Source organism: Poecile atricapillus, chromosome 12, assembly GCF_030490865.1.
Source record: "Poecile atricapillus isolate bPoeAtr1 chromosome 12, bPoeAtr1.hap1, whole genome shotgun sequence".
Taxonomy (NCBI): domain Eukaryota; kingdom Metazoa; phylum Chordata; class Aves; order Passeriformes; family Paridae; genus Poecile; species Poecile atricapillus.
Window position 1 is genome coordinate 13297182 of NC_081260.1, and position 27539 is coordinate 13324720.

The 27539-nt window shown below is 37.8% G+C and overlaps 1 protein-coding gene across 2 annotated transcripts; it reads left to right on the forward strand.

Annotated features, from left to right (window-relative positions):
- PHF6 (PHD finger protein 6) lies at window positions 1-26022 on the forward strand. Of its 2 annotated transcripts, none has more exons than XM_058847899.1 (11): window positions 1-309; window positions 5203-5382; window positions 5561-5662; window positions 8700-8833; window positions 9133-9176; window positions 18120-18286; window positions 18464-18607; window positions 19812-19916; window positions 20799-20932; window positions 21573-21702; window positions 21992-26022. In XM_058847899.1, the coding sequence occupies exons 2-10, from the start codon at window positions 5245-5247 to the stop codon at window positions 21700-21702; spliced, it is 1098 nt and encodes a 365-aa protein (XP_058703882.1). In that variant the 5' UTR covers window positions 1-309; window positions 5203-5244; the 3' UTR covers window positions 21992-26022. The 2 variants fall into 2 exon arrangements, with proteins under 2 accessions (XP_058703882.1, XP_058703883.1); XM_058847900.1 differs by having other exon boundaries at window positions 51-309; window positions 18123-18286.
- The last annotated feature ends 1517 nt before the right edge of the window (window positions 26023-27539 follow it).

Below are 27539 nucleotides of genomic sequence, written 5' to 3' on the forward strand. Positions count from 1 at the left end.
GGGAACCGGCAGCGGGAAAGGCGCGCGCGTCGTCGCGCGTGCGCAAAGGAGGCCGCGAGCGGTCCCCGCCGGGCTCCCGCCAATCGGGCACCGCCCCGCAGCGCCGCCGCGGCCCAGGCGCGCCGTGCGTGCGTGCGTGCGTGCGTCCGCCCGCTCGTGCGTGCGTGCGTGCGCTCGGCGGCGGCGGCGGCGCGTCCCGAGCCCCGAATGAACGCGCCGGTCCCGGCGGGCGAGCGGCCCTGAGCGACCCGCGAGCGGGGACGGGCCGTGCCGAGCGGCTCCTCCGCCCGCACCCCGCCCGCCGCACGGGTGAGTGACCGACGACCGACCCGCCGAGCGCCCGCTGCCCGCCCCGCCGCCGCTGTGCCGCGCGCCAGGGGCAGGCGCGGCGCCCCCGGCCCGCCCGCAGCCCCCGGCCCGGGGCCCGCCCGCCCGCAGCCGCCGCCGGTCCCGGCGCTTCAGCCGGCCCCTGCAGCCCCGCGAGGGTCGCGGCACCCCGCAGTGTCCCCTCAGGGGTGCCCCGGGTGCCGGTACCGCCCCCCTGCCCCCTCCCCGGGCCGGCGGTGCCACTCGCTCCGCCCGCCCCGGCCCGCGCCCTCCTTGCAGGGAGGATCCGCCCCCCCTTGTCTCCCGGTCCCGTTTCCCCAAAAATTTCATGGAATCGGGAGGGGGTCGCCCTTCCCGCGTCCCCCCGCGCTCCCCCCGGTAGCCTCTCGGCTGGGGAGGGGTCGGGCCCCGGTGGTGCCGGCCGGGCCCCGCGGGGAGGTCGGGCGGTTCCTCCCCGGGAGATGCCGTCCTGCCCCGGCGATCCCCCGAGGAGGCGACGGCAGAGGTGCCGCTATCGGCCCATCTCCCGCTCCCCGTGGGAGGATGTAAACTTTCCTGGAGATCCCTCAGCGCCGTCTGCCAGATCTCCCTGACCGCGGGCTCTGTGTCATTTTTAGTCACCTGCTCTGCTCTCATTGTTTAGGCTTTCGAGGGTTTGCCCTTCTCCCCTCGCGTCTGCCCCCTCTTCGGTGTCTTTTTGGGGTTTTTTAGGGAAGTTGCATAGAAAAATTCCCATCCTACTTTTTATAGTGACTGTAGGATGCTCTGTGAATGTAATTCTTGGATAACAATTTCTATGGGACCTGTGATTTGGGTTCTCAGCCACAGAACCCTACAGGATACTTTCCCTCTCCCCTTCTTCACTCCCCCGTCTCCAAAATAAACCTTCCACCAATGGGTGACCGACCCGGGAAACTGCGAAGCACTTGTAAGCTTGTGACTCCGGTATCTCCAGTGAGCATCTTGGAAAAATCAGCACAAATATTTTCTGTAGCTTTTCCTGAGGGACCAAACCACTTCAGCATCTGTAGTGGCATTTTCTGAAGCTTGTTCACTTCTCACAGTGTCCAAAATTTTTTAGGTGTCCAAAATTTTCTTCACAACTATAACTTCTAATTTTTTTGAAATATAGTTTGGGAATCATACACATCACATAGCAAAACAAACTTTTTTTTTTTTCTTGCGAAACAGAGTGCAGCGTGTAGGTCACTGTCCTTTAGAGGAAATACAAGTGAGGTTTTAACTCCTATAATCAGGCTCCTGAAACATGTTTGGGCAATAAATAGAAATTAGAGTGCAGGTTACTTTCCATTCATTGGTGCTGAACAATGTCTCCTGCACTGAGGGCATCCTGTGCCTGAAAGTCATTGAACTTGCACTTTAATATTGGGAAATCTGTTGTTTAGAGCTCAGTAAAGCAGCACAGCAGCTACAGTAGGGTGTAAAACCTGCTGCTTTAAAGAAAAAGTTAGGATGCTGTGAGGTAAAGCACCACATTTAATACTTTAGTGCACATAAGAAATGTGAATGCAAATGAACCCAAATGTTTCAGTGAAGAATGATTGAGCGAATTTCTGCTTGTGTGATTCTAGGGTACGTGTAGCTTCTTATTTTTTAGATCAAGCCCATGGAAAACTGATCTGTATGGAATAATCTTTGTGTCTGTAGTATGTGTGTTCCATTTTGGTGGAGACAGTGAAAATCTCCCAGCCACTGATTCCACAGTACGTCACTCCTTGGGATTCAGTCTGTGAGACTTTGACAAAGCTGACAAGTGAGATTCTGTCAACAATAGATGTAATCACTATTTTTTTATAATTCTTACTCATTTGTTAGCCTTTTAAACATGGAAAACCAAAATATTGAGCTATTCTTAAGTTGCGGTTTTTCTCATTCCAATGAAATGTAGCTCGATATTTGGCAAACTAGATTAGTTGCTCTGGGTGATTTAACTTGAGAGATGAAAACAGAATTTTGAGTACTTGCATTCAGAATTGTGGGGCTGTGGCTGCATAACTTGGCTCATCTTTCTCAGAAAATGTGTTTTGTTTCTTTTTTTAATGGACAGGATCAGTGCATTTTGACACAAAGAAAAGTGATCCGAGAGTAGTTTCTTCTCACATGAGAAAGCAAATATAATTTATGGAGCGGTCTATAGATGTTTCTCATGCTTGTGTTTTTTCCTACATTCTTCAAAAATAAATACAGTAAATGTCCAGTGAAACAAACAAAAAAAAAAATAAGCAAACAACAAACACAACAAATGCAGGGTTGGAAAGAAAACTTTTAGATACCCTTGTAAAATGCTTGCAGACTAATTTAATCTGATGGTGAAAAGAACATGGATTTCCTTTTTGGCCTGAGTTTTGAAAAATTTTTCAAGTGTTAAATTATTTGTAATTGTGAAGCATTTCAAAGCATATATTTACTTATTTGCTTTTTTTTTTTTAAACATCGGCATCTGTGTATCAAATAAAGATTGGCATTATTTTTAACTTCACTGTGAGGCTTAAAAAATCTAATTATGCAGAAATACTTGAGGAAGTCAGGCTGTGTCAGGTTCTGGTGCTGCTGCAGTGACATGCCTGTAGTGCTCTGGTAGGTGGAAAGCAGCGAGCTGTGAGAAAGTTCTTTATAAAGTGTCTTGGGAAGTTGTTTTTCCTATAAATTAATTATGAGAGCCACTTAAAAATTTTTTATGTATGCTATAAATTACTTTCATTTTCTAAAATACAAACTGGCTGCCTAAATTGAGGGGTAGCTCTGTTTTAATAGTAATTCTTGTTCCTGAGAGTCAGTAGGACCTGTGCACATGTACAAGGAAATTTCTGATCTTCCTTTTAATAACTGGTATTGTTGATGTCAATATTTTAATACTATAATCTGAATATAAAATGAAACAGGTGATTGTGTGTTTATATGCCACACTGTTTATACAAAACCAGAACTTTTTGCATTTTTCATTATTTTGTTAGTAGATTTCTAAAGATCCCTGTGTGATTTATGTTGATCTGTTGAATGTGAGATGTAAACAAGTAATCTTTGTGATATTACTTCCTACTTGTCTTTCGTTGGTCTTTTTCTGCTCCTAGATACTATTTAAGTTTTAAAAATTACCCCAATTTTTATTCTTTAATATGCATACATACATATCTATATATCTATCTGTCTGTCTGTCTCTTCAAGGAACCATTCTTCTCAGAATGGATTACAGAATATTCTTTTTAATTTTTTCTTCAGAAGAGTACAGTATAATAATTCTTTTAAGTTTAACACTTAAGGACTCCCTATTGCCACCACAAAAGGGTGTGACTAGTTTATCCAGATTGGCACATTTTTTGTGCAAATCAGCAAGATCCGAAATCTTTGCATTCTTGTTCTGAGTGTGCATCAGCGGCGTAAGCTGCTCGCAGTTAGAGCAGAAAGCGAATGAAGCTGTTGGGAGAGCAAAGGCGAGGGGCACAGGACAGGCACCTTTTGAGGCAGGAGTTTTGCAGTAAACAGTGCAAGGCCAGCAGTTAGGACTTGCTCTGTGAAAATCGGTGGAAGCAGGAGGCAGCAGGAGTGTCTGTCAGCAGGAGGACTCGCTGATGGAACTTGAGGACGTTCCTTTGCTTTCGTTTAGAGAAGGAGTGAGTGATACCAGCATTATGAGCTTCTGACAGCACTGGGGAGCACCGGCTGTCCCTATGCAAATTCCAGAGACCAAACGTGCATTTTCATGCAGATCTGTGCCATTGTAGCCCAGTCCAGATGTTTTGCAACTCTGCTCTCTTATTTATGGCTGGATTTTACACTTTTTTCCAACACAAATATCGAACTCTACGGTGGCTTTTCTTACTTAGCCGAGTCAAATGAAGAGAAAGGCTGAGAAGGATTTTATTGCAGTTGTGGCAAATTCTGATAGTAAGGCTCAAATCTCCAAAGTAAAAAGCTCTAAGAAAGTCTATTTGAAGGAGATTATTTTTTTTATTTCTTGGTAGATGTAGAAGCAAATGAACGCAAACTTCTTAATACTGGGCCAAGAAATTAATATGCTCATTAAGTATTTTCACTTTTGCACAAGCTGTGTCTGCCTGAGTTGGGCATTATGACCTCAGTGTTAGAATTTAAAATGTCTTGCTGATAGCACATGAAAAGTTTGTGATTCATACCGAGTTTAATTTTAAGTTACTTTTCTGAGGTGAGAACTGCAGCTCTCACGCACTTAATGAAACCTGGTGTGGTACTGCCAAACTAACTGTGGGTCATGGAGAGGTTTCTACTGCAGCACCTGAGTCAGAGAGGTGTCTAAAATTTTGTTCCTAATTCTGTTTGAGTAGCCACAAGATAACTCTGATACCAAACATGGTAACATTTTATCATCTCATCTTTTCTCATCTGCCCTGAGACTTTGTGAGCTTTTACAGCCAAAACCTGTACTCGAGGCTGTGCTACACTCTGGGTTTTTCTTTGTTTCTGTTCTTGAAGAAGTTCAGTAGCATGAATTTCATTGCATGTACATATTTTCTACAAATTCCTTTTCCGTAATAACTATAAAAATGAGTTGCAGTAAGTTTTTTTTTTCCCATGGTGATTCTCTTGTTGTATTTCCCACTTCTTTTCTATTTTCTGCTTTTGTATTAGCATCCAAAGTTTTATTTTAATTCTCAAACTTTTTTTTGCATAAAGAAACTGCTTTTTCTTGCTGAAAAAATTTCATTAAAATTTGGCAAAATACTTCCTCTGCCAGTTGCTTGTTTATTTGGCTGTATTGAAGTAGCATAAAGAAAAGGGACAAATCACCTCCAAGCATCCAATACTGTATTTATAAAGCTATGTTAATTTGCCTTTTGTTGATGTTAACATGCTGATTGCAGGTTTTTTTCCCTGTAGCATTGAGAGGATTGCAGTGGCATTCTAAGGTCATTTAAAATCATGACAAGCTCAGTCGGACAGAAGAAAGTCTCCTCCAGACAAAGGAAGTGTGGGTTCTGTCGGTCGAATAAAGATAACGAATGTGGGCAGTTGCTGATGTCGGAGAACCAGAAGGTGGCGGCACATCACAAGTGTATGGTGAGTGACCGGGAATGGGATGGAGCCGGGAAAACGCTGCAAACACGTGGAAAAAACAACCAGATTGGAATTGGCACGCATGATTAACCACTGCAATTTGGTGGCCTTCATATCTATAAATTTCTCTATCACTTATACCCTTAAAATTAAAATACAGGTTTTGTCTTTGCAATTTTAGCTGTTCTCATCCGCACTGGTTTCTTCACACACTGATAATGAGAGTCTTGGTGGATTCTCTATTGAAGATATTCAGAAAGAAATAAAAAGAGGCACAAAACTGGTAAGTCCCTATTTTGGCTCTTGAAAATGGAAGACAGTGTTTTCATACCTTCCATAAAGTGTACAAGGAAGTTGTTCAGTGTATTTAGTCTATTTAATGTTTTCTGTTAGATTTCTGAAAGAAACCCACATTCTAGGATCCTGGGAAGGGTGTTATTGTGCCTTTACCAGTATTTGGGTTTGCTGCCAAAATCTAGTTTTAACTACCAAATACACTTTCTGCTCCTTTTAATATTGATTTTAAAAAAATAATGCTGTGAATATAGAGGGCTTATGATATATGTGGGTACAGTAGTCATTGCAGCTCCACCAAATTAAAGAGATTGAGCAGCAATGACTTAATTCCTGAGAAGCTAATTAATGAGGAATTTATTTTATTATTTATTTAGAAGTAGCTGTTTTCTATTTGGGGAAATGAGGCTCTTTTTAAAATAATTTTAGCAGATGATCAGTTCACTCCTCACATTAAAACCTTCCAGCTTAGTTATTTAGAAAAGAATAATAGCATAATAAAAATAAAATCAGCTTAGTTATTTATAGAACTCTATGTATTTACAAGTACTTGGACCACTAAGACAAGTCCAAAGTATTATTGTAGAACTACAATTTTATAATAGTCTACTGTTTCATTTGAATATTTTCCAATCCAGGGAACTTCATTTGCTCTAATTAGTTGAAGCATAAAGAAACAACGGTTCACAAGTCATTCATGTTGTGATTAGGACTTTCCAAAGAACATGGTAGTAAATGACACCACTGATCATAAAGAAACTTCTTGATTCTTGTGTCTCTTGAAGGGTTTTAAAGATTTTTTTCTTTTTATGTCTTTGCTGGTGGATTCTGCTTCTGAATCTCTTTATGTTCCTTCTATTGCAATGGCTCCATTCTTGTAGCTCACCAGCTCTGCGTACTAGGCACTTAGTTCAGGTTTTTGTAGAAAACCTGGATCTGGTCAATCTAATGGATTCATAGTCCTGAGTTGTTTCCTCTTTGGAGAAAACGTACAAAATAATTTTAGATCTTAACTTGAGTGCCATGTCTCCGTAGCTGTCAGAAAGCTGCAGCTCTGAATCACTCTCTGGAGGAACTTGTCTTTCTCCATTGGCATGTAGGAAGTTTAAAGGTAAAGGTTTATCATTAGCCCAGATCCTTTCTCTCAGATCTGCTTGCTGCTGTAGCCTGGTCTGTTCTGGGGGAACACATTCAGCAAAAACCTCAGTGCACTGGGTTAAGTGAACGTGCTGGCAGCTTGGGCTCGGTTTGTCCTGCCTCAGGAGGTGCTGCTGGCCAGGTGGGCTCTGACAGTGGGGACCTCATTACCAGAGTGACACTGACAGAATGTAGAGATTTTTTGATGGTAATAGATCTGAGAAAAGGTGGTAGGTTCAAACCTTGGTAGGCCAGTCACAAAAGCTTATGAAGTCAAAATATTTGGAAGTACAAGTCATTGATACCTGAATTATTTTAATTATCTGTATTATTCCTAGTATCTGTGAATAGTTTGGTAGTTTTTTTTAAAAGCATACCTAATTTTCAGCTTATCAAACTTCTGATATACCCAATATAACTTGAGTTAGTGACTACTTGGATAGCAGACACATGCCAATGGAATAAGTATTTTATTACTTATTAGGAACAAAGATAAAATGTGTGTGCTCTGTTTTACAGACACATCATGGTGTTCATAAAAAGAAAGTTTTCTTTTAGTAATTTCTGGCTTTCAAAAACAGGTTCTGGCTGAACTTAATTGGCTGGATATAAGCGCCTAGGCTTTCCTAAAGGACTTTGATCAGCAATTATTATATATAAAACCATAATGTATAACAGATTTATGAGATAAAATGCCCATACAAATTAGATAACAACTAGGGAACAGTATATAACTGTACCATTTCAGAGCTTGCAGAGGAGTAAATGGAGATGATCCAAGGCTTTGACATTTTTACTGTTCAGTTGACTTCATTAAAATTGAAAAACAGGCTGGTGGTATATTTGGTAACTTTGGTGGTCTATTTTTTTGGCATATTTGAGAGTAGCAAGGAGAACTTGACTAAAGGAGTGCAGTGGAAAAAAAAAGTATCCACAGAGATATAGATATATGTAGGGAATATCCTACATTGCATACTTAAATTTGGAAGTGATTGTAGCCTTTTGAGGGTGTGGGCAATATGCAGGTTACAAAGAAAAAGCTCCAGTTGTCTTGGGAGGTGAGTTTAATGGGAAATCCTGAGATTTTTGGGAATATTAAGTCAGTAGAGAACAATAAAGAGAAAAAATTTGTGGTACTGTCAATTACTTCCTTACCTACCACAGTATAAGAAGGACCATGAGCAATTTAGAAGGCAAATAGCTGCTGTTATCTATGTGTTTGATACAAGAAGAATTAATTAATAGGAGAGTAAAGCAACAGCCTCACTTTTAATCTTTTTTGCAATATAAGTGTAAAGAGCAAAATTTAGTTTAAATAAATTGTGTTTAACAAATGTTTTACTAAATTCTGTGTTTTGGAAAAGACTTAAGGACATAACTGTAGGAAAAAAAGCAAAGTTAGCTGCTCATCTGAGATAAATTTGCAGGTGATCAGTATTTCTGATTGCAGGATTCAGTCTCAAATGAATTTGTCATTTTTTTTCCCATCTTGCCTTTATAATATAAATCTGAATTAAACAGGTACAATTACGATTTTAACTTTTCTGAAATGGTTGGTACAAACAGGCTGGCCTTGTGAGAGGGATATTCAGGTGAATAGCTGTGTCACTTTCATCAAATGCATTCTACAAAAATAAATTTCTTATTTTCTTTATTGACTTGATAATGGTGGTTGAGTTAATAATGCAGCAGATGGTTATTGCACTGTTCCACACGTAACAAATTTCTTAATTTTAAAATAAATTATGCAAAACACCAGAGAGCAGGAAGAATAATACCAAGTGCATAAATCCATTTGTTTTGTCACCAGGAGTGCTAAATATACTGTTTTTGAACTCAGAAGTACTAAACAAAAAGTACCATGAATTGTGCTTTCTTTTCCTTTCCAGATGTGCTCTTTATGCCACTGTCCCGGAGCGACCATTGGCTGTGATGTGAAAACGTGTCACAAGACATATCACTACTACTGTGCTTTGCATGATAAAGCTCAGATAAGAGAGAAACCTTCACAAGGCATTTACATGTAACTATTATTTATTTGTTACGTTTATTTTTTAATTTGTATTTTACATTGTTTATAAAATGAACAACAAAGCAAAACAAAACCCCACTTTGGAATCTAAGCAAAACTGTTGCAAAAAATTCTAATTATGATTGTGGCATTCAAAATAGTGATGTGGTGGAAAAACATATTTTCTCTGCAAGATTTGTGTATCAGACTTATAAGTGGGAGAAAAATGTACTGGCATTTAAATTTAAAAGATGAGTAAATAATCTGTGATTCGTGACTGACTTGACAGTTTTCAACTACTTTGTTTATAGGATTTTATGTCGAAAACACAAGAAAACTACGCATAACTCTGAAGGTAAAATTATTCAATATAAATTTTTCCCATTGTAGAAAGATACTTGGTTAAATTTAATTTTTCTGGAGAATATAAATGTTTTCAGTAAAAATTAGAACTACATTTTTTGGAGAAACAATGAGTTTGGAAGCCCATCTGATTTCTGTATTTTCTCTAAAAATTATTGACTGAGGTGTAGAAAAACCCCAACCATAAATTTTAGGTTGCTCAAAAGATACGAAGCTCCATAAAACCAAAGTTTGGGTAGAGGTTAAACATTCCCTTCTTGGAAGAAGCTGGATTTTATTTGTAGTTAAATATTCACTATATTAACATCTGAAATATTTTGTCAAGTAACAGCTGATTTTTGCTACTGCTCATGTTCCTAAATTTTCATTATTTTTTGGACTAATAAATAGAGTTTAACTCTTGTAAAAGAAAACACCTGATAGTAAATGAAAAGGATTGTGATGAGTTCACTTACAGATAAGTTTCTGAATCATATTGATTCTAAAACAAAGTTTGATGGATCCATTCACGAAAGCTGTGTAGCTTTGCAGAAAAGAATAGTGAAATGCCACAAATGTAGATATATTGTGTGGTCTGTTAAAATTCCAAACTATTGTTGTGCTACTGTGTATTTCTTAAGTTGTTTTTTTTTTTTCTACTGTATCTGAATTTGGGTAAGCAAACAGTTGGTAGTTTACTTCTTGTATTGCTTTCAACTGAAATGTTATCAGATTTAATTAATGAAGAGTATACACCTGTTTAGTGAAGATTAAACTTCATAAATTACTTCTGTCTCTATGCCAAATATATTTTTAAGATAATATATTGCTTTTTATGCTGTAGGTAGTAGACTTATTAATGGTAAAGGTTTGGATGTTATTTCAGTGTTCAGAAAAATTCTGAAGGCAGCAGAAAATACCAAAGAAAATGTATTTTTTTTTTTTTTGTCTATTTACATAGTTATTATTGTGTGCCTATGTATAAAACTCTATTTTTACTGTTACTGGGTTTAAACAAGAAAAATAATATACATGTTATAATTAATTCTCCAAAGAGAAAGGACCACCTTGTCTTGTAGTTTGGCACTTTGTTTGCTTTGAGGATTGCTTTGTGTGTTAGCAGATACAGAATATCAAAGACATTTTGAGTCCAGAGAGATTAATCTATTTTAACTGATATTTTAAAATAATTCACAAATGTCTCAGTGTTTGACATGTGTTTAAAAATGGCTCCAAAGCTGCATGGAGCTCAAAACCAATGGATTACTTTTTCTGCTTGAGATTCCTTGCAGGATCTGAACTTGTGCTTTTCTTTAAGAGTTTTCAGAAACCATTATCTTCAATTTTACAGTGTCGTTTTCTAATAGTAAAGGATTTAAAATTTTATATAGATATATTGGGAAAAATTAGTGGGTTTTTTTATTAAATGTTGATGATGTTAATTTATTAAAACATTAATCTAGACTTATATAAAGATTGAGGGTAGAAGAGAAGAAGTATATAATGGCACGCAGAACAACTGAGGCCAAAGAATCCAACAGTATATTATTTAGCACTTTGCACACATTTTTTTGTTTAAAATATTTACTTCTGTCATGCTTTACGCTTGTAGAAATAGCTTTACACTTCTAGAACTATGTGTAGCTATACTTCACGTTTGTGTTTTCAGTTCTTTATTTAATATTTCACTGAAATTCCACCCAGTTCTCTTTCCCAAAGAATATGTTTTCTTTTTAGTCCATACAGTTTTGGAAACTTTACCCATAAAATAATTATTATTATCAGTTGTGGATTTGATAGTGCCAGAAGCTGGGGCTATTTTGTGATAGACCTCCTTTAACTCAAAGAAAGTAGAAATACATATTGCATACCTCTGATACAATGCTATAAGCAATTTCCATAGCAATGGTATTTTGCTACATTGAACATTAATTAACTTTAGCAGACAGAAATTACAGGGTGGTTTTCAGTTTCAGAACAGACTTGGGAGTTTTTTTCCCTTAATACTTAAATGCTGAAGTTTGTTCAGTGAGATGACAACTGGAAGGTGTTGGATGGTGAGATTAAGCTTTATATGTGTATTTTGTTTGTTTCTTGATGAAAATGTGAATGTCAAGGAGGCATTTAAATGTGAAAGAATGGTGGTGTGTGAAACCAGATAAAGGACTTGGCAGAGAAGAGTGACTAGACTAGGCAGGGAAACTAGATGTTAGCATAGTGGCTTTTTTTTAAAATCTTGTTTTAGTTTCATTTTCATTAATCTTTGCTTAGCAGTGTTTTCCTAACAGAACAGTTAAAGCTTATCTGTGGTTCTGTTACCCAGTGTGGGTGCATGCAGACCATCAGTCCTTTATAATGGAAGCTTAACTGCTCCTTCTCTGGGTTGCTTTTTGGTTGGGGATTTTTTATTACTGTTAATTTATTGTGGCTTTTTTTTCTTGGTCAGTTTAGAACATCTGTGGGTTCTTAAGCTTGGTTCTTTGTATCCAGATTTAATTCTTCCAGTTCAAGTATTTTTATTCTGTCACTTATGTTAGTAAATGTTCAAAGAGCTTTTATGAGGGTTTGGTTTGTCCAGAAGAGTTTATTTTATGTAGGAAGCACTGCTACATAAGTGAGATTTTTCCTTTCCTTCTGTAGAAAATGGATGCTTCTGGGAGCATGCTTGCCCAAGTCTGAGATTTGGCTCATGTACTTTCATTAGAAGTTCTAGTTTAAAAAGACTGTCTGTAAAACACAAAACAGTTAAAGAAAATCTTTTGAGGCTGCATGGAAATGCTGAAGGACCTCTGTTGGAATTAAGTTACCTGCTAAGGCTTAAAGGACCTCATAGGTGTTTTTTATTGCTGTTAGGAAATGCAGGTAGTGTGAGGATTCATCAGACTTGGTAGCTACTCATCAAGACAAAATTAATGAGTGATGGGAATTAATTTTTCTTCACTTGACAGGTCTTGATGAAGTACCTTCTGCTTTCTTAGAATATAAAAATGTGAATCATGGCAGCAGAGTACTGTGCTCTTAAATTCATTATCTGTTTCCACAGATTGTTTGATTTATCTAATTTATCTATATGGCCTGGCATTTAGGTGACATAGAATAGGAAAATTGTATTTCTCCTATATTTCCTTTGTGTAATTCAGAGTGATGTTTCTGTGCTTTGTTCCCATTAACTGGAAAAAGGACATACAGGGTTTTGTCTTGCTGGTTACAAATTTAACAAAATAACTGAACTTCAGGTAACAGCTTCATTCACAATTTTAAGCAAGCTAAGTTTTCAGTACCTAATAGGTTACAGGAATTGGTGCCAGTGCTTTCAAATGATCACAGCTAACCCTTAGTTGAATTACTGTTCAGTTTGATACAATTGCATTTATTCTTTTTGAAGAATGAAGTATTGTTGAACTAATGTTTTGGAACTGTTTGTTGGAATTTATTCCAATGTACTGGAAACAATTGTTGAAAAATGAAAAAACTGGCCTCTCTCAGTTCCCTGCAGGTGGGGCTGCCCTGGCTCGTGTGTTGAATTTAAAACAAATTCAGCTGATGAGGAATAGTTTAATATATACTAAGATAAGAATGTAATTTCATCTGTTACACAGTGGTAAGACAAAGACTAACAAAGAGCTGTGTGACTTCTCTTGTTAATGTTTAAAGCAGATGCTTGAGAGCTGTGGGGTCAGAAAATAAAATGTCTGTAATTTCTGTTGTAGCTGTGCTCAAAGCCTCAGGGAATTGTGTTTCCACAGTGGAAATAAGGACATTCCTTGTCTTAGCATACTTTTCTTGTCATTCTAAAGATCAGACATGGAATCTTATGCTTCTCACACTGCTCAGTAAATTGAGTCAGGATGGTACTTCTCTGAGACCTATTTAGAGACACTGCAATCTGTAGTGCACTGAGTACTTTCCCAGAGTGCTGTCAAAACCAGAGACTGGCAGGAAGAAATATCTGCAACTTTTTTGCATTCTAGTTGGGTAACATACTGATGCATCTTTGGATTCTTCAAGCTGTTTGTTCCCTGTTGCATTTTCTGTAGCACTGGTCCTAGCACAGGTTTGCCTCTGGTTGTTTGCAGTAACACAGTCAGGTGTAAATGTCTGTAATGTTGCAGTTTGGGATCCTTTTGATTTTGATGGTGAGAAAGGGCTCAGCTAACTCAGCCTGCTCGGTGTCTGTCTCCTGGAGAATGCTCTGGGTGTGGCATCAAGTGTGTACATGGTGTTCCCATGGTTGGTGCAGGCAGTGAATTAGCAATGTCCCATTGCAGACTAATGAAGGTTTGTGCAGAGGCATCACACCAGGGTTTTCTTATGGAAAATCACATGGCTAATGGAAAAGGAAAAATGTAAAAGTCATGCAGTGGATGGTTTGTCCTGTCTGAGGAGTTGTTCTGTGGTGTTCTAATTCTCCCTCGTATCTAGGCAAGATGTTATACAGAGAGGCTTGGTCAGCTACTCAACAAATTCATCATTATTGTGTGAATAAGCCAACTGCATCATCTGTCTTCAGTCTTTGCCAGTGTTTCATTGCTTGAAAATGCATTTAAATTGTGTGGTTAGTAAGGATTATTTTATTATTTTTCTATGTTAAATGTACTTAAATATATATCTCAAGTACCTCATAACAAATAACTTTTGGATGAGAATCATCAGTTCCTTGAAGTATCTGGGGCTTTTGGAAAACATATTAGTGGCAGGACCTAAGGGGTAATTTAATTTTTTCCTCACCATTCTTACCTTCATTTAGATGTGTTTAATGTAACTTATTCTTTTTCCATTGTAAAACATAACACAAAAAATATATTCAGCATTTTGGTTGTTAATTTCACATCATCTGCTGATAAAACTACTATTATTTCATGATTTGTTTACCTGATTTTGTACTTGATTGCAAGGGGGTTTTTGCAAATCCCTAATTCTTGTTATTGCTTATAGTTGCATCCACATTTTTAGTATTAACTACTGGGCCAATAAGGCTCTTTTTGGGTTTTTTTTTTGGATGTTTCTTTCCTATTTAAAACAATGATGTTGGCTCATATGTTTAAGGAGATTTTACTCTAGCAGGCTGAAGTACTCATTTTCTTTCTCTGTTACATTCCTTTTCTCTTCTAAAAATCTAATAAGATTGATTTTTTTCCTTGAATTTTTAGTTTCTCTTTTACCCCAAATGCACTGTAAAACTTTACCTGCATATGTGTGATTTCAAATTTATATAGCAGCATGTCTCAGCCACCTCAAAATCTATGCTTTGGCTTCTTTTCATGTCCAGTCCTACTTGCAAATATATTTTGCCAGTAGTTTTGGTTTTTATCTTCCTCATACAAACTCAGCTTCCTTTGTTTCTGGCTCTCTTACTCTTTTTGTTGTTTAAGGCAATGTAGGATGTCAATAGAGCAGTATTTATTGTACACGTCCTCTTTTTGCTTGTTCTTTCACAACCTTTAAATCACGTAATTCTTTATTACTTTGCTTTAACCTGGCTTTTGGAAAGGGGTGATTCCATGCATATTTCAGGCTGATGCAGTATGGATCAGTGATAGCTCAACCTCTTCTCTGCCAAGCCTTATTTTAAACAGCAAAACATCTTGATCCTTTTTCCTTCTAGTCATGATCAAAGGAGAATTTTTAGGTTTCTCTCTGAAGCTGTATCTCCCTGTTAACAGTTGATGTAATACAGCATTTTGCCAGGCTTCCTTCTGTGGTACTTTGTACTGCTCATGGATTTCATGCAAATTAGGGGCTTGTTTCTATTCATCTGCATTTACAGTATCATATTCCTAGGTGCTTTTTAAAATGTAGATTGTTTCCTCTTGATTTCTACCCTTACCACCCCTTCTCAGGCCATGTTGTGTATTTGGCTCTTTTCAGATCTAGCATTTAGGGATTTCTGAGGGAAGCTCATAGAAACCTCCTTGGAACACTTTAGGTAAAGTTATATTGAGAAAATTGTCATGATTTTAAAAATCAATGCAGTAATGGGATATGGGATGGGGGGTAGGTGAAGAGGGAATTCTAGGGAATCTCAGGGGATTCGGAGGATGGGTGATATCCATGATAAAACATCACCTGGTCAGGGAGGAGTTGAACAACTTTTTGTGTTTTCCTTAGTTCAAGCTGACATGAGAAGTTGGAAACACCCAACCATCAGATGCCAGGGACACAGGGTAAGCTGGCAGTGGGCCTGAGGGGAGGGCACCCACCAAGCTGTAAATTAAACATGAAGGCCATCCAGGGCAGATATATTTTACAGCTGGTTAGAGTCTCCCTGTTCTATTCTGCGAGTTCAAGGTACTGTAAAAACAAGAGGAGCTTTAATGTTTCGAGGCATCAGTCTTGAAGGACAGATGTGGTAGAGCAGATCCTCACATCTTGCTGCTGTTACTCTATAGGTCCACACCACTTGAACTAGGAGACTTAAATCTTCAAGGAATTGTGTTTTAGTGAAGGGGAATCATGTAGCATCTGGATTTTAATATCTGAACTTCTCTGAAAGTCATTGTTTTGAGCATGGAAGAGGGGTTCCCCTTTGAGGAAAGCTGGTTTTTTATCTTATACTGAAACTGTCTTTTAAAAATACAGCTTTTTTATTTTTCAAATCTTAAATATGCTATTAAAGACTAAAAAATAGCACTTAAGAACTTACTCTGTTAGGAGATTGACCCTTCTTAGAATCAATTGATTTTCATAAGGTGTGCTTGGTTTTTAGCAGTTATAACTCATTTCCAGTTTTGTAAGTGGGACTGTAAAGAGTTCAGCACATGCTTTAATGTTATTGTAGAAAATAAGGGTGGACTGAGGTGGAAAGCATTTTGGCTGACAAAATTGACAAGGAGCTTTGGAAAAAATAAGGAATGGCAGTGAATGGGCTATGTTTGCCTCATAAAATACAGTAGAGAAGTCCATTGAATTATTTTGGAAGGAATATTTTTAACTTCTTACTGATGTCATTTAAATTATTGGATGGATTCAATAGTCACATTTTTGTAAGATTAGTTTTCCAGAATAACCATCTGATTTCTGTAAATGTAAAAATAGAGACAAATATTCACAAATTTCTTTGAATAATCAATGGAGAGTTCATACGATGAACAAGATAAAAGAATTATTTTTGAAAGAAGTTTTCAGACTGTAATAAAACTTGCTATATGCAGTCTAAGAGGTCAGTGTCTAAATTGCATAATCTTGCTTGGGAAATTTAGCAAGTGTGACAAATGAAAAATAATGTTAGGAAATATTGAGAAGAAAATGTAAAATATATTGTTTCATTACATAATCTATGTCATCATGTATTTAGTTTTTTCAGGGTAAAACAAATGGTGCTTTTGACATATAATTAGGAAAGAGTAGTTTGTATATTAAAGTATAGGGACATTGTAGACAGGCTGATGTGTCGTATTAGCAACTTGGGCAAATCTGTATTTAGCTGAATAATCTGTAAGTTTAAACCAAAATAATTTGCAGATCTATATAAATTTCAGTATAACCTGTTGTGTTGCATTTGCATTAGTTTTCTGTCCTTAATAACTGAGCAGAAGCTGTAGTTTCTTGAGGGTTAGTCACAGATCCAATAGATGGAACTGAACAGGATGTACTTGTGTGCCAGGCTGGGCTGGGCTTCAGTTGTCTTCTGCTCCCACTTGGTGGCTGTGGAATATGTTCAGCACTCTGACTTTGAATTTTGTGCAGTTGAGTCACTGTTATCATGAGATAGAAATGTGATCTGATTTTTTAATATCACAATAGGTAAGAAAGACGAGTGCTGGCAGGGCAGCATTTAGTCTCCAACTAAGATGTCCTATCTGGATACTCAGACAATATGGCAATATCAATCAAGTCTTCTGATTACCATTTCCTTCTGTTTGGGGGCTCATACTGATGTTTGTGGTTTGGATTTTGAGAAGGAAAGTCCTTCAGCAGGGTCTGTGTGTGTTCTTTAAACAAGTCTGCTGAAATGCATTTGTGGTTCAAGCAGGCGTAGGTGCTGCATGTTAAAAGAAAAAAAAAAGTTCCTGTGAGTAGGAAAGTTGTTAGTGACTGAATAGAGCTGGTTGTTAGATGTAGTTATCAGATACAATTTAACTAGATCATATTGGAAGCAATCTTAATCTTGAAGAATTGATCTGTATCCTCTGTAGAGCTGTGAGTCATGCAAAGGACAATGTGCCCAAAGGCTGGGCTCAGCTCTGTGTAGCATTCACAGCTCAGCTGAAGGAATTTGTCAGGCCTCTTTGCTATGTCTGTATTAAAAAATGTGTTCTCATATTCTTAGTGGTCTGTAAATACTTGATATGGGATGTTGTCAGTAGGGATGATTTCCTCTAAACCGCTGCAGATCTAAAAATATTCTGTAATGACATAAAATTGTAGTTTTGTTTCACTGAAGGCAAAATACTTTTCAGTTTTAAAGCTTGATGTTAATGTTATAACCCAATGGATGAATTTTTTTCTTAAGTCAACCGGCATCAATTAATAAAGCAAGGAGAGAGGTATTATTTGGGTACACTGGCATACTATCAAGGGTGATTTACATTTGAGTTATGAATCTTAAAACAATAAATTATTAGCATATTTCATGGGTGAAAACACTTTCCAGTTTCAGTGTAGTTTAAATGAATGTTATTTTCAGTGAAGGTGAAGATGTGTATCTGAAGACATGTTGTAGGTCTCAAAGTAGAAGTTGTTATGAAGCACTAAACCTTCTTACATTATAAAGATGCAAAGCTGTGTGATATATAAAAAGTAATGTTTCCAGGATCTCTGGTGCATGTTCATAATAAATGCGGAAAATGTGCTATTTTTATTTCTGACCAAAATTCAGAAAATACAGGTTGTGGTTTTTCTTGTCTGATTTTGGTGGGTTGTGGGGTTTTTTTGTTTAGTTTGGGTTTTTTTTCTTAGTTTGTTTTTTATAAAATTGTGGAGAATCTTATTTAATGGTGTTTTCTGACTTCTAAAGCAGATTTAGAAGAAAATATCAATGAACACGAATTGGAGCCTTCACCTCCCAAAGGAAAAAGGAGGGGTCGTAAGGGAAAACCAAGAAAAACAAATTTAAAAGGGCAATCAGAAGACACTAGATCTACGTCCTCACATGGCACAGATGAAATAGAAAGCAGTTCCTATGTAAGCAGTAAATATGCTAAACTTCTTAGAAGACAGAATTGCATATTTCTTCTCTGAAATATAAGTTTTATTAAAATTTGCATTTGTCTGAGCCTCCAGCTGGTGGCCACAGGCTTTTAAAATTGCAACCTTATTTGTATCCCAGCAGTATATTTTAGTAAAATGTTTTTCTTTCAGAGAGACAGGTCTCCCCACAGAAGCAGCCCCAGTGATACAAAACCTAAATGTGGATTCTGTCATGCAGGTGAAGAAGAAAATGAAGCTAGAGGAAAGCTTCATATATTTAATGCCAAAAAGGCTGCAGCACACTATAAGTGCATGGTGAGTAACAGTATTGTTGTTAACCTGTCTATTCTGTAAATTTTGTCTGAAGTGCTATTTTGGATTTTAATACAGTACCCTCACATGTAATTATGCTGCGTATTGTCTGTATGCTGATGATCTCCTTAAGCACTGAAGTGTTGCAAAGTGAGCAATTCATTTATTTTCACTGCAGGCAATATGAATAAAAGTTGGCTCCATGCTAAGAGATGGAATTAGCTCAGGGAGACTCTTTAGCTTATTAAAAATGCTCCCTTAGCATCTAAATGCATATGAAGTATTTAAAAATGAAAACAGAAAACAGTTTTAACTAAAAGAATCCTTTCCAAGAGTAAAACAGCTTCATAAGCATGCAGGCACAATCTGAGAAGTTTCCATGAACGTCATTAATTTTCTGACCTGTGGATTCAGGCTGTGTGATTTGAGTAGAGTGTGGGATATGAAAGTTCTAGAAAGCTCTTGACTTTTGATGATCACATTTATAGAACTGTCAGCCTGAACGGGATCTAATTGCAGTGAACATGAGCAGAGAGCAGTCGTTCTATGAGTGAGGTAGGGCTTTGGGTAACTTCACTGGTCCATACCTCAAAAATGAATAAATAGTCCAGGCAATCTGTGGAGTTACTCTTTGACTTTCTGTACCCAGCCTCACTAAACAGAGAGCTGGTGTGTGCCAGCAGCTTCCAGTCTTACTCTAGCAAAGCTCTTTGTTACTTTGTCTACCTGAACTTCAGTTTTAAGGCAGTTAAAGCTGAATATACCAGGATGATGATGGAAGGGATAATACTTCTGTCCTCCATTTTCATCCCTCAGGACTTCATAGCTATATTGACATCAGGGTTGAATTTGAATTACATATATGTCAGAGGGAAGGAAATGGAACATTCTTAAAAAGTTGAGTAGTGTCATTGATAATATTGCCCATTTGCTACTGTATGTTTTCATCCTGTCATTATTTTTCATCTACTCCTCTGTCTTTTAAAATACATTTCTCCAAGGCAACAACAACTCTAATTAAAGCATTCAGGTGGGGATCAGATGGAATACTTTAATTGCTCAGCATAGGGTTTTTCCTAGTTTGTTGGTAAAGCACATGCTGCCTGAGATCACAAAACAGGATGTTCAATGCTCAGTTTTTCCTGTAAAGAAAAAATTTCCAATCATCTTGGCGACCTGACATTACTTTGACTTGCTTGTTTTACAGTTGTTCTCTTCTGGCACTGTCCAGCTAACAACAACTTCAAGGGCAGAATTTGGTGATTTTGATATCAAAACTGTACTTCAAGAAATCAAGAGAGGAAAAAGAATGGTATGTACCTGCAGAATGTGATGAACGTTAGTGATTCTGCTAAGGTCTGTATAGCTCTTCCTCGCTTCCTTCTATGGAGCAATCTTTTCCATCTCTTTCTAAACACAAAATTAAAATATATTGTTACTTGTGGGAAGGGCAGCCAGATAGGAATCACTTCAATATTAGTGGTGTTTGGGCATGTGGTATTTGGGATTCTTTATGAGATGTAAATAGTGGTTATTAACATACAATCATGTGATTCATATTAGCCATGCTGTAACTATAAGAGAGTAACAGCTTTGGACATGTGTTACTCAAAACACACTATGTGAAGCTGCAAATAAAGTTAGAGAATATGCAGTTCTTGCAGTGAATATATTCTCTAACATTGGAACAAACCAGTGTTTCCAACTGTTTTAGTGTTTTAATAGGAAAACATGTTAAGATCTCAGAGATGGGGATGCTGGTAAAGCATCATACTGTATTTTATTAAAACTCAGGATGTTTTTAAAGTGTTGAGAAATTTATGGGGGATCAGAGAGAGTATAAAAAACTAGCAATATTGTTCCTTGAAAAAATAATTTAAGACTCTATATATTAGCATACTAACTTCAACAGCAATAAAATGGCCTTGGAAATGCAATAATGTGTTTTGCAATCATGTAGCAATTTTCTGTGCCACAGACAGGTAAATCCTAGTGTACATATTTTAACGGGTTGGTATCTTACAGTTTCTGGTTTATCATGTCTTTGATTAACTTTTCTTTGGAATGATGATCTGCCAGAGGAATTATTCTGTTCCAAAATGTTAGCCATAAATATGAGGAACACTAAACTGAATACTAAGAGACAAAAAACTGAGATGCTGAACGTTGCTGTTCTCTTCTTTCCCCTGCGCAGAAATGCACACTCTGCAGCCAGCCTGGTGCTACTATTGGGTGTGAAATCAAAGCCTGCATAAAAACATACCATTACCACTGTGGAGTAGAAGACAAAGCTAAATACATTGAGAATATGTCACGAGGAATTTATAAGTAAGGACCTGTGTAATTGTTGAATCTATTATGAAAGTAAAGTTATGAAATAACACTTTTTCTGCATAACTTGGCTAGTCAATATGTTATTAAAAAAGAGGATATTATTTAACTTAAAATGGAATTTTTAAGTAGTTGTTGGTTTTACAAAACATTTCAGTTACTCTGCTAATTTAAAATTTCTGTAGTGTTGTAATTAGGAGAAATGAGAAAATTATTTGACTTGTATTATTTTTTTCTTCTCCAGTAATCTATAATTTAGATCAAGAAAATTGATGTCATGATTCCTCCATATTGATGTGTTTGTAACTTCCTTCTGGGGCTTTTTGGACCCCACAATTTTCCATCCTTCCTGAAGAGCTGCGGCTTGGCTGCAGCTGAGCTGCCGCGCTGTGCCCACGAGAGGGCATTCGCCGAGCAGTGCCGTGCCAGTGCTGCAAAACTGCCATTGGTCACAGTGCTCTTGGCTGCTCTTGAGCCTTGTTTTCCTTCTCAGTTTAACTGATGCTTGACTGAAAACCGTGAATGACTTAAGAGTTTGCAACTGACTTGTAGCATATCTCAAAACTAATTGGGAGATAAGTCAGGTTTTGATGGATATTTTCAGTGTAAATCCTCACTGTTCCTTTTATTGTGCCAGACTCTATTGTAAAAACCATAGTGGAAATGATGAAAGAGATGAAGAGGATGAAGAAAGAGAAAGCAAAAGCCGTGGCAAATCAGGCACTGACCATAATGACATTCCTCAGCAGCAGCTCAATGGAAACTAGGTATGGAAGTTACTCCTGACAGATCTGTTACCAAGACTGAAACGCAATATACAACTAATGTAGTTTACTGCAGTGAAGTATTTAAATCTAGTGTATGCAGAGTACATTTTATTGGCATACTGTAGAAGAATGGGGAGGATTTGTTGTTTTTTAAATCTGGCTGACTTTGTAACAGTGTAAGAAGGGAGGCCCTCATTTCTATTGCTAAATGTAGATGTAATGTCAGAGTTGTGAAATGCTTTTCTGTATGATTTTAAATTTACTATTGTTTTCATCATTTTTTAAACAGGTTCAAGGGACAGAGTTATAGAACTGGGAATGGCTAAGACATCATAACTACTAATTCTTTTAAATTGTTTTCTAAAAATCAGAAAAGGGTTAGTAACTTTTTACTACCCAACTCTGTTAAAATTTCATTGAACTGCCTGAAACGTTCATGTGTGTGAGCCTTCAGTAAGTGGCAGAGTTTTACATGTCAATATTATGTAGTTTGTAGTCTGCAGTGTCTGGAAAAAAATGAAACACTATATAAATGATATGTAATATGTACAGTGTCAAAAGTTAAGGCAGACATTGAAATGAAGTAAGATCTATATTTCTGGACTGAATAAAAACTTTAAGATTTGGAATGTGTAAGTTGTTTAGTGGATTCACGCAATGAGGGAAGGTCTTAGCTAGTTTAATTAACAACATGGACAAGTCCGTGGTGGCAACGAGCTGGTACTTTGTGAATTTTGCATTTTCTTCCTGCACAAGTTCCGGAGGCTGTACATGGCAGAGCCGCGCTGTTTTTGCTTGGGAAGCACCCAGTAGGAAAGGACTCGGTGTACACGAAGCACGCTTGAACATTTCAGGTTGTTCCTGTTGTGATTGCTCATTCCGCCCGGCATTGTTTGCGGGAGATTTACTTGAGCAGCTGTTGGTTCTGAGCTGTGAGCTTTAGAACTCATGCCAAAGGGCTGTAGTTCATTCTTTCCCCAAAAACCCACCTCTTTCTGTGTCCTGATTTACAAAGAACACTTCACCAAGTGTGATTAAAACCCTGCTATACAAATGTTTGGACTTTGCAGCCCAATCTCTTTTACTTCAGAGAGTTACAACTCTTAACTCACTATGGAATTTAGCCACCATATCTGACGTCCATACCTCAGGTGTTCTCTGTTGTGTGGAACACTTCATGTTTTGTCAAGAATGTGCATACAGCTCCCCTATTCTGTAAGAAGAATGAGGAAACAACCTTTTTTGCTAGATTGGTATTTATTTTTTAATCATATGACCACTATATGGGAAACTTCACGTATCATCCTTATTGTTTTAGTGATTTTTTTTTTTTTTCCTTTTTCTGTTATGTCAGCAATCACATAATGGAATTCTACTTGCTAGAATTTGATGTTCCTTGAGGGAACAATCAGATCTAGGCTATACCAAACCTAACAGAACAGTCCTCTGACTGCTTTCAAAACACCTTATCATTTCTAATGGCTACTGGCTTCTTCAATTGGTCTGTTAAAGCACATCCTCAGACTTACTTAAATAAAACCAAAAAGCTGAATCTAGTCCACATGTTTGTCTGTTGCTACCACATCACCTTATTGTTTGTTTAGGGTTTTGACTTGTTTCACTCTGAACTCCCAACAAAACTTCTGGATCTGAAGGAAGGAAACAAGCAAAAGACACTGATTTGACTATAAACTGCTACAGTTCTTCTGTGATTGGTATTGCAAAAACGGTTCATTTGTAACATGAGTTTCTGTAGCATTTTTTACTTGTATTTTTAAAAGATTTAACGTGTGTCATTTGTCTTCTTATGCATTCCCTTAATGTCTTGAGGGACTCAATTACTGTATATTGGAATTTCTAACATTTTACCTGTTAGAATTCAATCAATTCTGTTTGCTTTCCTGGAGAATAATCCCGTTTGGAAAGAAATATTGCTGTGTACAGAAAATATTCAGTTACTGCTCTAAACATGATGCCATTGATCATTTTTATTTTGTATTTGTAACTTTCAAAATTAAAAGCGTGACTTGAATTGCAATGACAGATCGATTATTGAAATTGTCTATCAAGGTGTTTTGTTTCTCCTAGAAATGAATATTTTTCAGCCACTCAGAACAGTTTTAGAATGCAAAATAGCATCCTTCAATATTTAAATTCCTTCAGTTTGTGCCTCGGACATGGCCCTCCCATGGAAAAAAGGCACTTTGTTTGCAGCTACTGTATTTAACTAAGTTTGCATGGGGTAGATCTGCCAGCATACTGACTGTACTTGAGACTGAGCTCTAATTCATTGTGTCAGTGGCTTTAGTATAATACTCACTCCAATAACTCACCTGTTATGGATAAATGACCCTATTCCATGCCTTGAAGAACCAGGACAGCACTTTACCTTCGGGTAGCAGAAAAGCGAGTGGCTGGTTTCCCTGTTACCCCTGTGTGCTGAAATGGCCTGGTGAAGCTGTCATCAATTCAGAATTCATGGAAGCAAAGTCAAAAGCAAAAACCTTTTCTTACAAGCCTCAAATTTGTCATAACTGACTTCAACTCGTGTATGCTGGGTAAAAGTGCCTTACAATGTAAAAATTGTATTTATATGTTCCCAAGTAGCATCACCTGCTGGGGAGTAATTCAGTCGTGGTGTTAATATTTAGAAGAAATGTACCTCAGCAGTGTATTTACTGTACATCTCTTACGTCCTTAATTGTAGTTTTAAAAAGCATGACAATGTATCATAGTATACAACATTTACATCATTTTTTTAAAAGACAAAATACTGCCATTACTGTCTTTTTATGTGTATTTTAGCTTGGAATTTCAGACAGACTGTCTGAATTGTTGGGGGTTTGTTTTGGTTTGCAGGTTTGTTGTTTTTTTTTTTTTTTGTAAAACAATGTAATCTTTGCAAGCATATATTGAAGATTATTCTGGAGCATCTACTGCCTTCCCAGAAGTGTTAGAAGTAATGAAAGTGCTCTATAGGTGAACTAGGTATGTTTAAATTAGCTAGTTAAATTAATACAGTCAATTCGTTACTGAGATTTTTTTTTTTTTAACTAGGCACCTTCTGCTTTCATCTCACAATCAGAGAATTCAACATCATGAATTCAACAAAACTTGTCTTAACTGGTTTCACTTTAATTTTATTTTTTTTTTAATTGTTACTTTTTGCCTTTGGGCATTTCTTCAGCTCACAAGAGGATTGTGTGCTGTTTAAGATGCCTGGAACCTCTGAGAAGGGAGATTTCTCCCCAGCTCCCTGCACCTCTCCTTTAAGAGATCTCCCCAGTTCACTGTGTCTCTGTGGTCTCACAGATCTGTGGTTGTGCTGTTCCCAGAAAGGACTGTGCCAAGGAAGGACAGGCATCACAAGGATCCTGTTCAAATATCTTGAGGATACAGCTGGTGCAGTGCCAGAGTCCCAAGGTCAATCCCTGTAGCAGTGGGCTGTGCTGTCCAGGGCAGGGGGAAAAGGCTGCTTCAGTGTCAGTGCAGCTCCCAAACGTGAGGTGAGCAGAGGATCTACTCTTTCAGCAGGGGTTGATCCACAGGAGGTTCTGTGATAAGGCTCTAGTAGGAGTCACACCTACACTCCACAAAGTCTCAGCTTCGGGTACAAAGAGCTGTGCTGATCTAGAATGGTTTGAATCTGCCAAATCTGGCCCTAAAATGTAGCGTAACAGAAGAGAGTTTGCCTCTTACTCCTGCCTATAGGAAAAAGAACTTCATGCTAAAACGAAGTGAAAAATGAGGAGGTGATAATCTATTTGAAATATCAGACTTATCTGGCAGGTGATAATCAGTGCGTTCCAAAAATATTAATATGCTGAATCAGATTGACAAGAAAATTAATCCTCATTAGATTAAATTAATCTGAAGAGAACTGAAAGTGCATGATAGCAATTAGCAACTCTTCCTCCATGTCACCAGAGTCAGACTCCACTATATCAGTGATGGAGGTGAAAAAGCAGAACACAGCCCTTGATTTATATACTTGGTGAAGCAGTTCCTATATATGCATCTGTATGCACAGCCGTTAGTTAGCAGTGACATCTCAGCCCTTAACGAATCCTGGAGAGCTGTTGCTTGTCAGAAAGCACTCAGGTTAGGCCAACATTTGCAGCTTTTGCTCTAGCATATATTTACATTAGATGTAAAGACAAGGAATGTATGGAAGAGGGTAAATGCATTCCTATCTACAATGTTATGTATATTTTGTTCCTGTTATATTGGCTTTACTTCCAAAGTTGTAGTTTGCAGTATTAGTTTCTTTTTATTGGTATCCTTGCATATATATATTCAATAAATGAGTTATGAATTTCATGTTTGCATATCTGTCCTTTTTCCAAAAGTATAACTTTTGAAACTGTCATTTTAATGCATAAATGCAGTATTTCCTATTGAGGTTACAGGCCCAGGAAAACATTACCAGGAGAGAGGTGAGAAGGCATCATGCTTACAGCGTGGCACTTGGTGGTAACTCTGCGTGTCTCTGTTCCTAACTCTGCACTGGGTAAGCTGCTTTGGATTTACCACTGCTTAATGCAAAGTGACTGACTTGCTGGAGCTTCCCTTTCTCACCTTTCAAAAACTCTTTTTTTTTTTTTTTTTCAAGAGTGAATTAATTTAGGCTAAGAGACCAGGGAAATGCAGAGAGTATCTTGGTTTCAGCTGGCAGAGAGTTAGTTTTCTAGCAGCTGGAACAGTGCTGTGTTTTGCATTTGATGTAAGAATACAGCTGGTAATACACTGATGGTTTAGTAGTTGCTAAGTAGTGTTTATACTAAGTCAAGGACTTTTCAGCTTCTCATGGCTAAAGGACACAAGAAGTTGGGAAGGCACAGAGCCAGGAGAGCTGACCCAAAGGGATATTCCCTACCATATGGTGTCATAAATTGGGGGGAAAGCTGGCTGGGGCTGCTGCTCAGAAACTGGCCAAGCATCTGTCAGCAAATGGTGAGAGCTGGATTGTGCATCACCTGATTCATATATTCTAATTTTTTTATCATCTTCATCATCACCATTATTATTTTCATTTTTTTCTGCCCCATTAAATTGTCCTTATCTCAACCTATGTGTTTTCTCCCTTTAATTCTTCTAGTTCTCTCCCCCATCCCACCAGGAAGAGCAGTGAGTGAGCAGCTGCGTGGGGCTGTTACCAGCTGGGGTTCTATGACAGTGCAAGTTAAGCACACTGCACACATGCAGCTGCATCCAGTATGCACTTTGGAACCATAGAAATGTAGCATAAGAGATTAACAAAGCAAAGGATCACTTGGAAATCACTGAATTTGTCCAAATACGTAACTGCTTAGAGCAAGACAGTGATACCTGTCAGCAATTTTAAAGTATCAAGAAATATGCTGGGAAAACTCCATAGAAGAAAGGGAACTATTGCCCTATTGATGAAGATTTTATTATTATGTCATCACCTTAAACAAGGAGTTGATTTAATGAGCACAGTAAGCAATTACTGGGACCTGAGAACAGTCATATCCTGTCTGCAAAGACTTAGCTATCAGGAAAAAAATTGTTGAGCATCATGTTCAGTTGAGAGTTGCCAAATGATCACTGTTGATGAAGTCATAGAGTCATAGAATCTCTTGAGTTGGAAAGGACTCACAAGGATCATTGAGTCCAGCTCCTGGCCCTGCACAGGACAACCCCAGAGTGTAATTATTGATGCTGTGATCCACAGCCATCTCTGCAAAAGTTTCTTGAAAAGTCTATTTCGAGGCTTCTATTACCAAAATTGATGTTGGGAGTAGTTTCATCACATAGCTTCTGATGCCATGGAAATTATTACTGGACAGATGTTTACTTTATTTGCTGGATTTTTT

Bases quoted from the DNA above. Each gene is read 5' to 3' on its own strand.
- PHF6 (XM_058847899.1), top strand. From the start codon at position 5,245: ATGACAAGCTCAGTCGGACAGAAGAAAGTCTCCTCCAGACAAAGGAAG. The intron at 9,177-18,119 runs GTAAAATTATTC...TGACTTCTAAAG, and splicing joins AACTACGCATAACTCTGAAG to CAGATTTAGAAGAAAATATC. The intron at 20,933-21,572 runs GTAAGGACCTGT...TTATTGTGCCAG, and splicing joins ATGTCACGAGGAATTTATAA to ACTCTATTGTAAAAACCATA.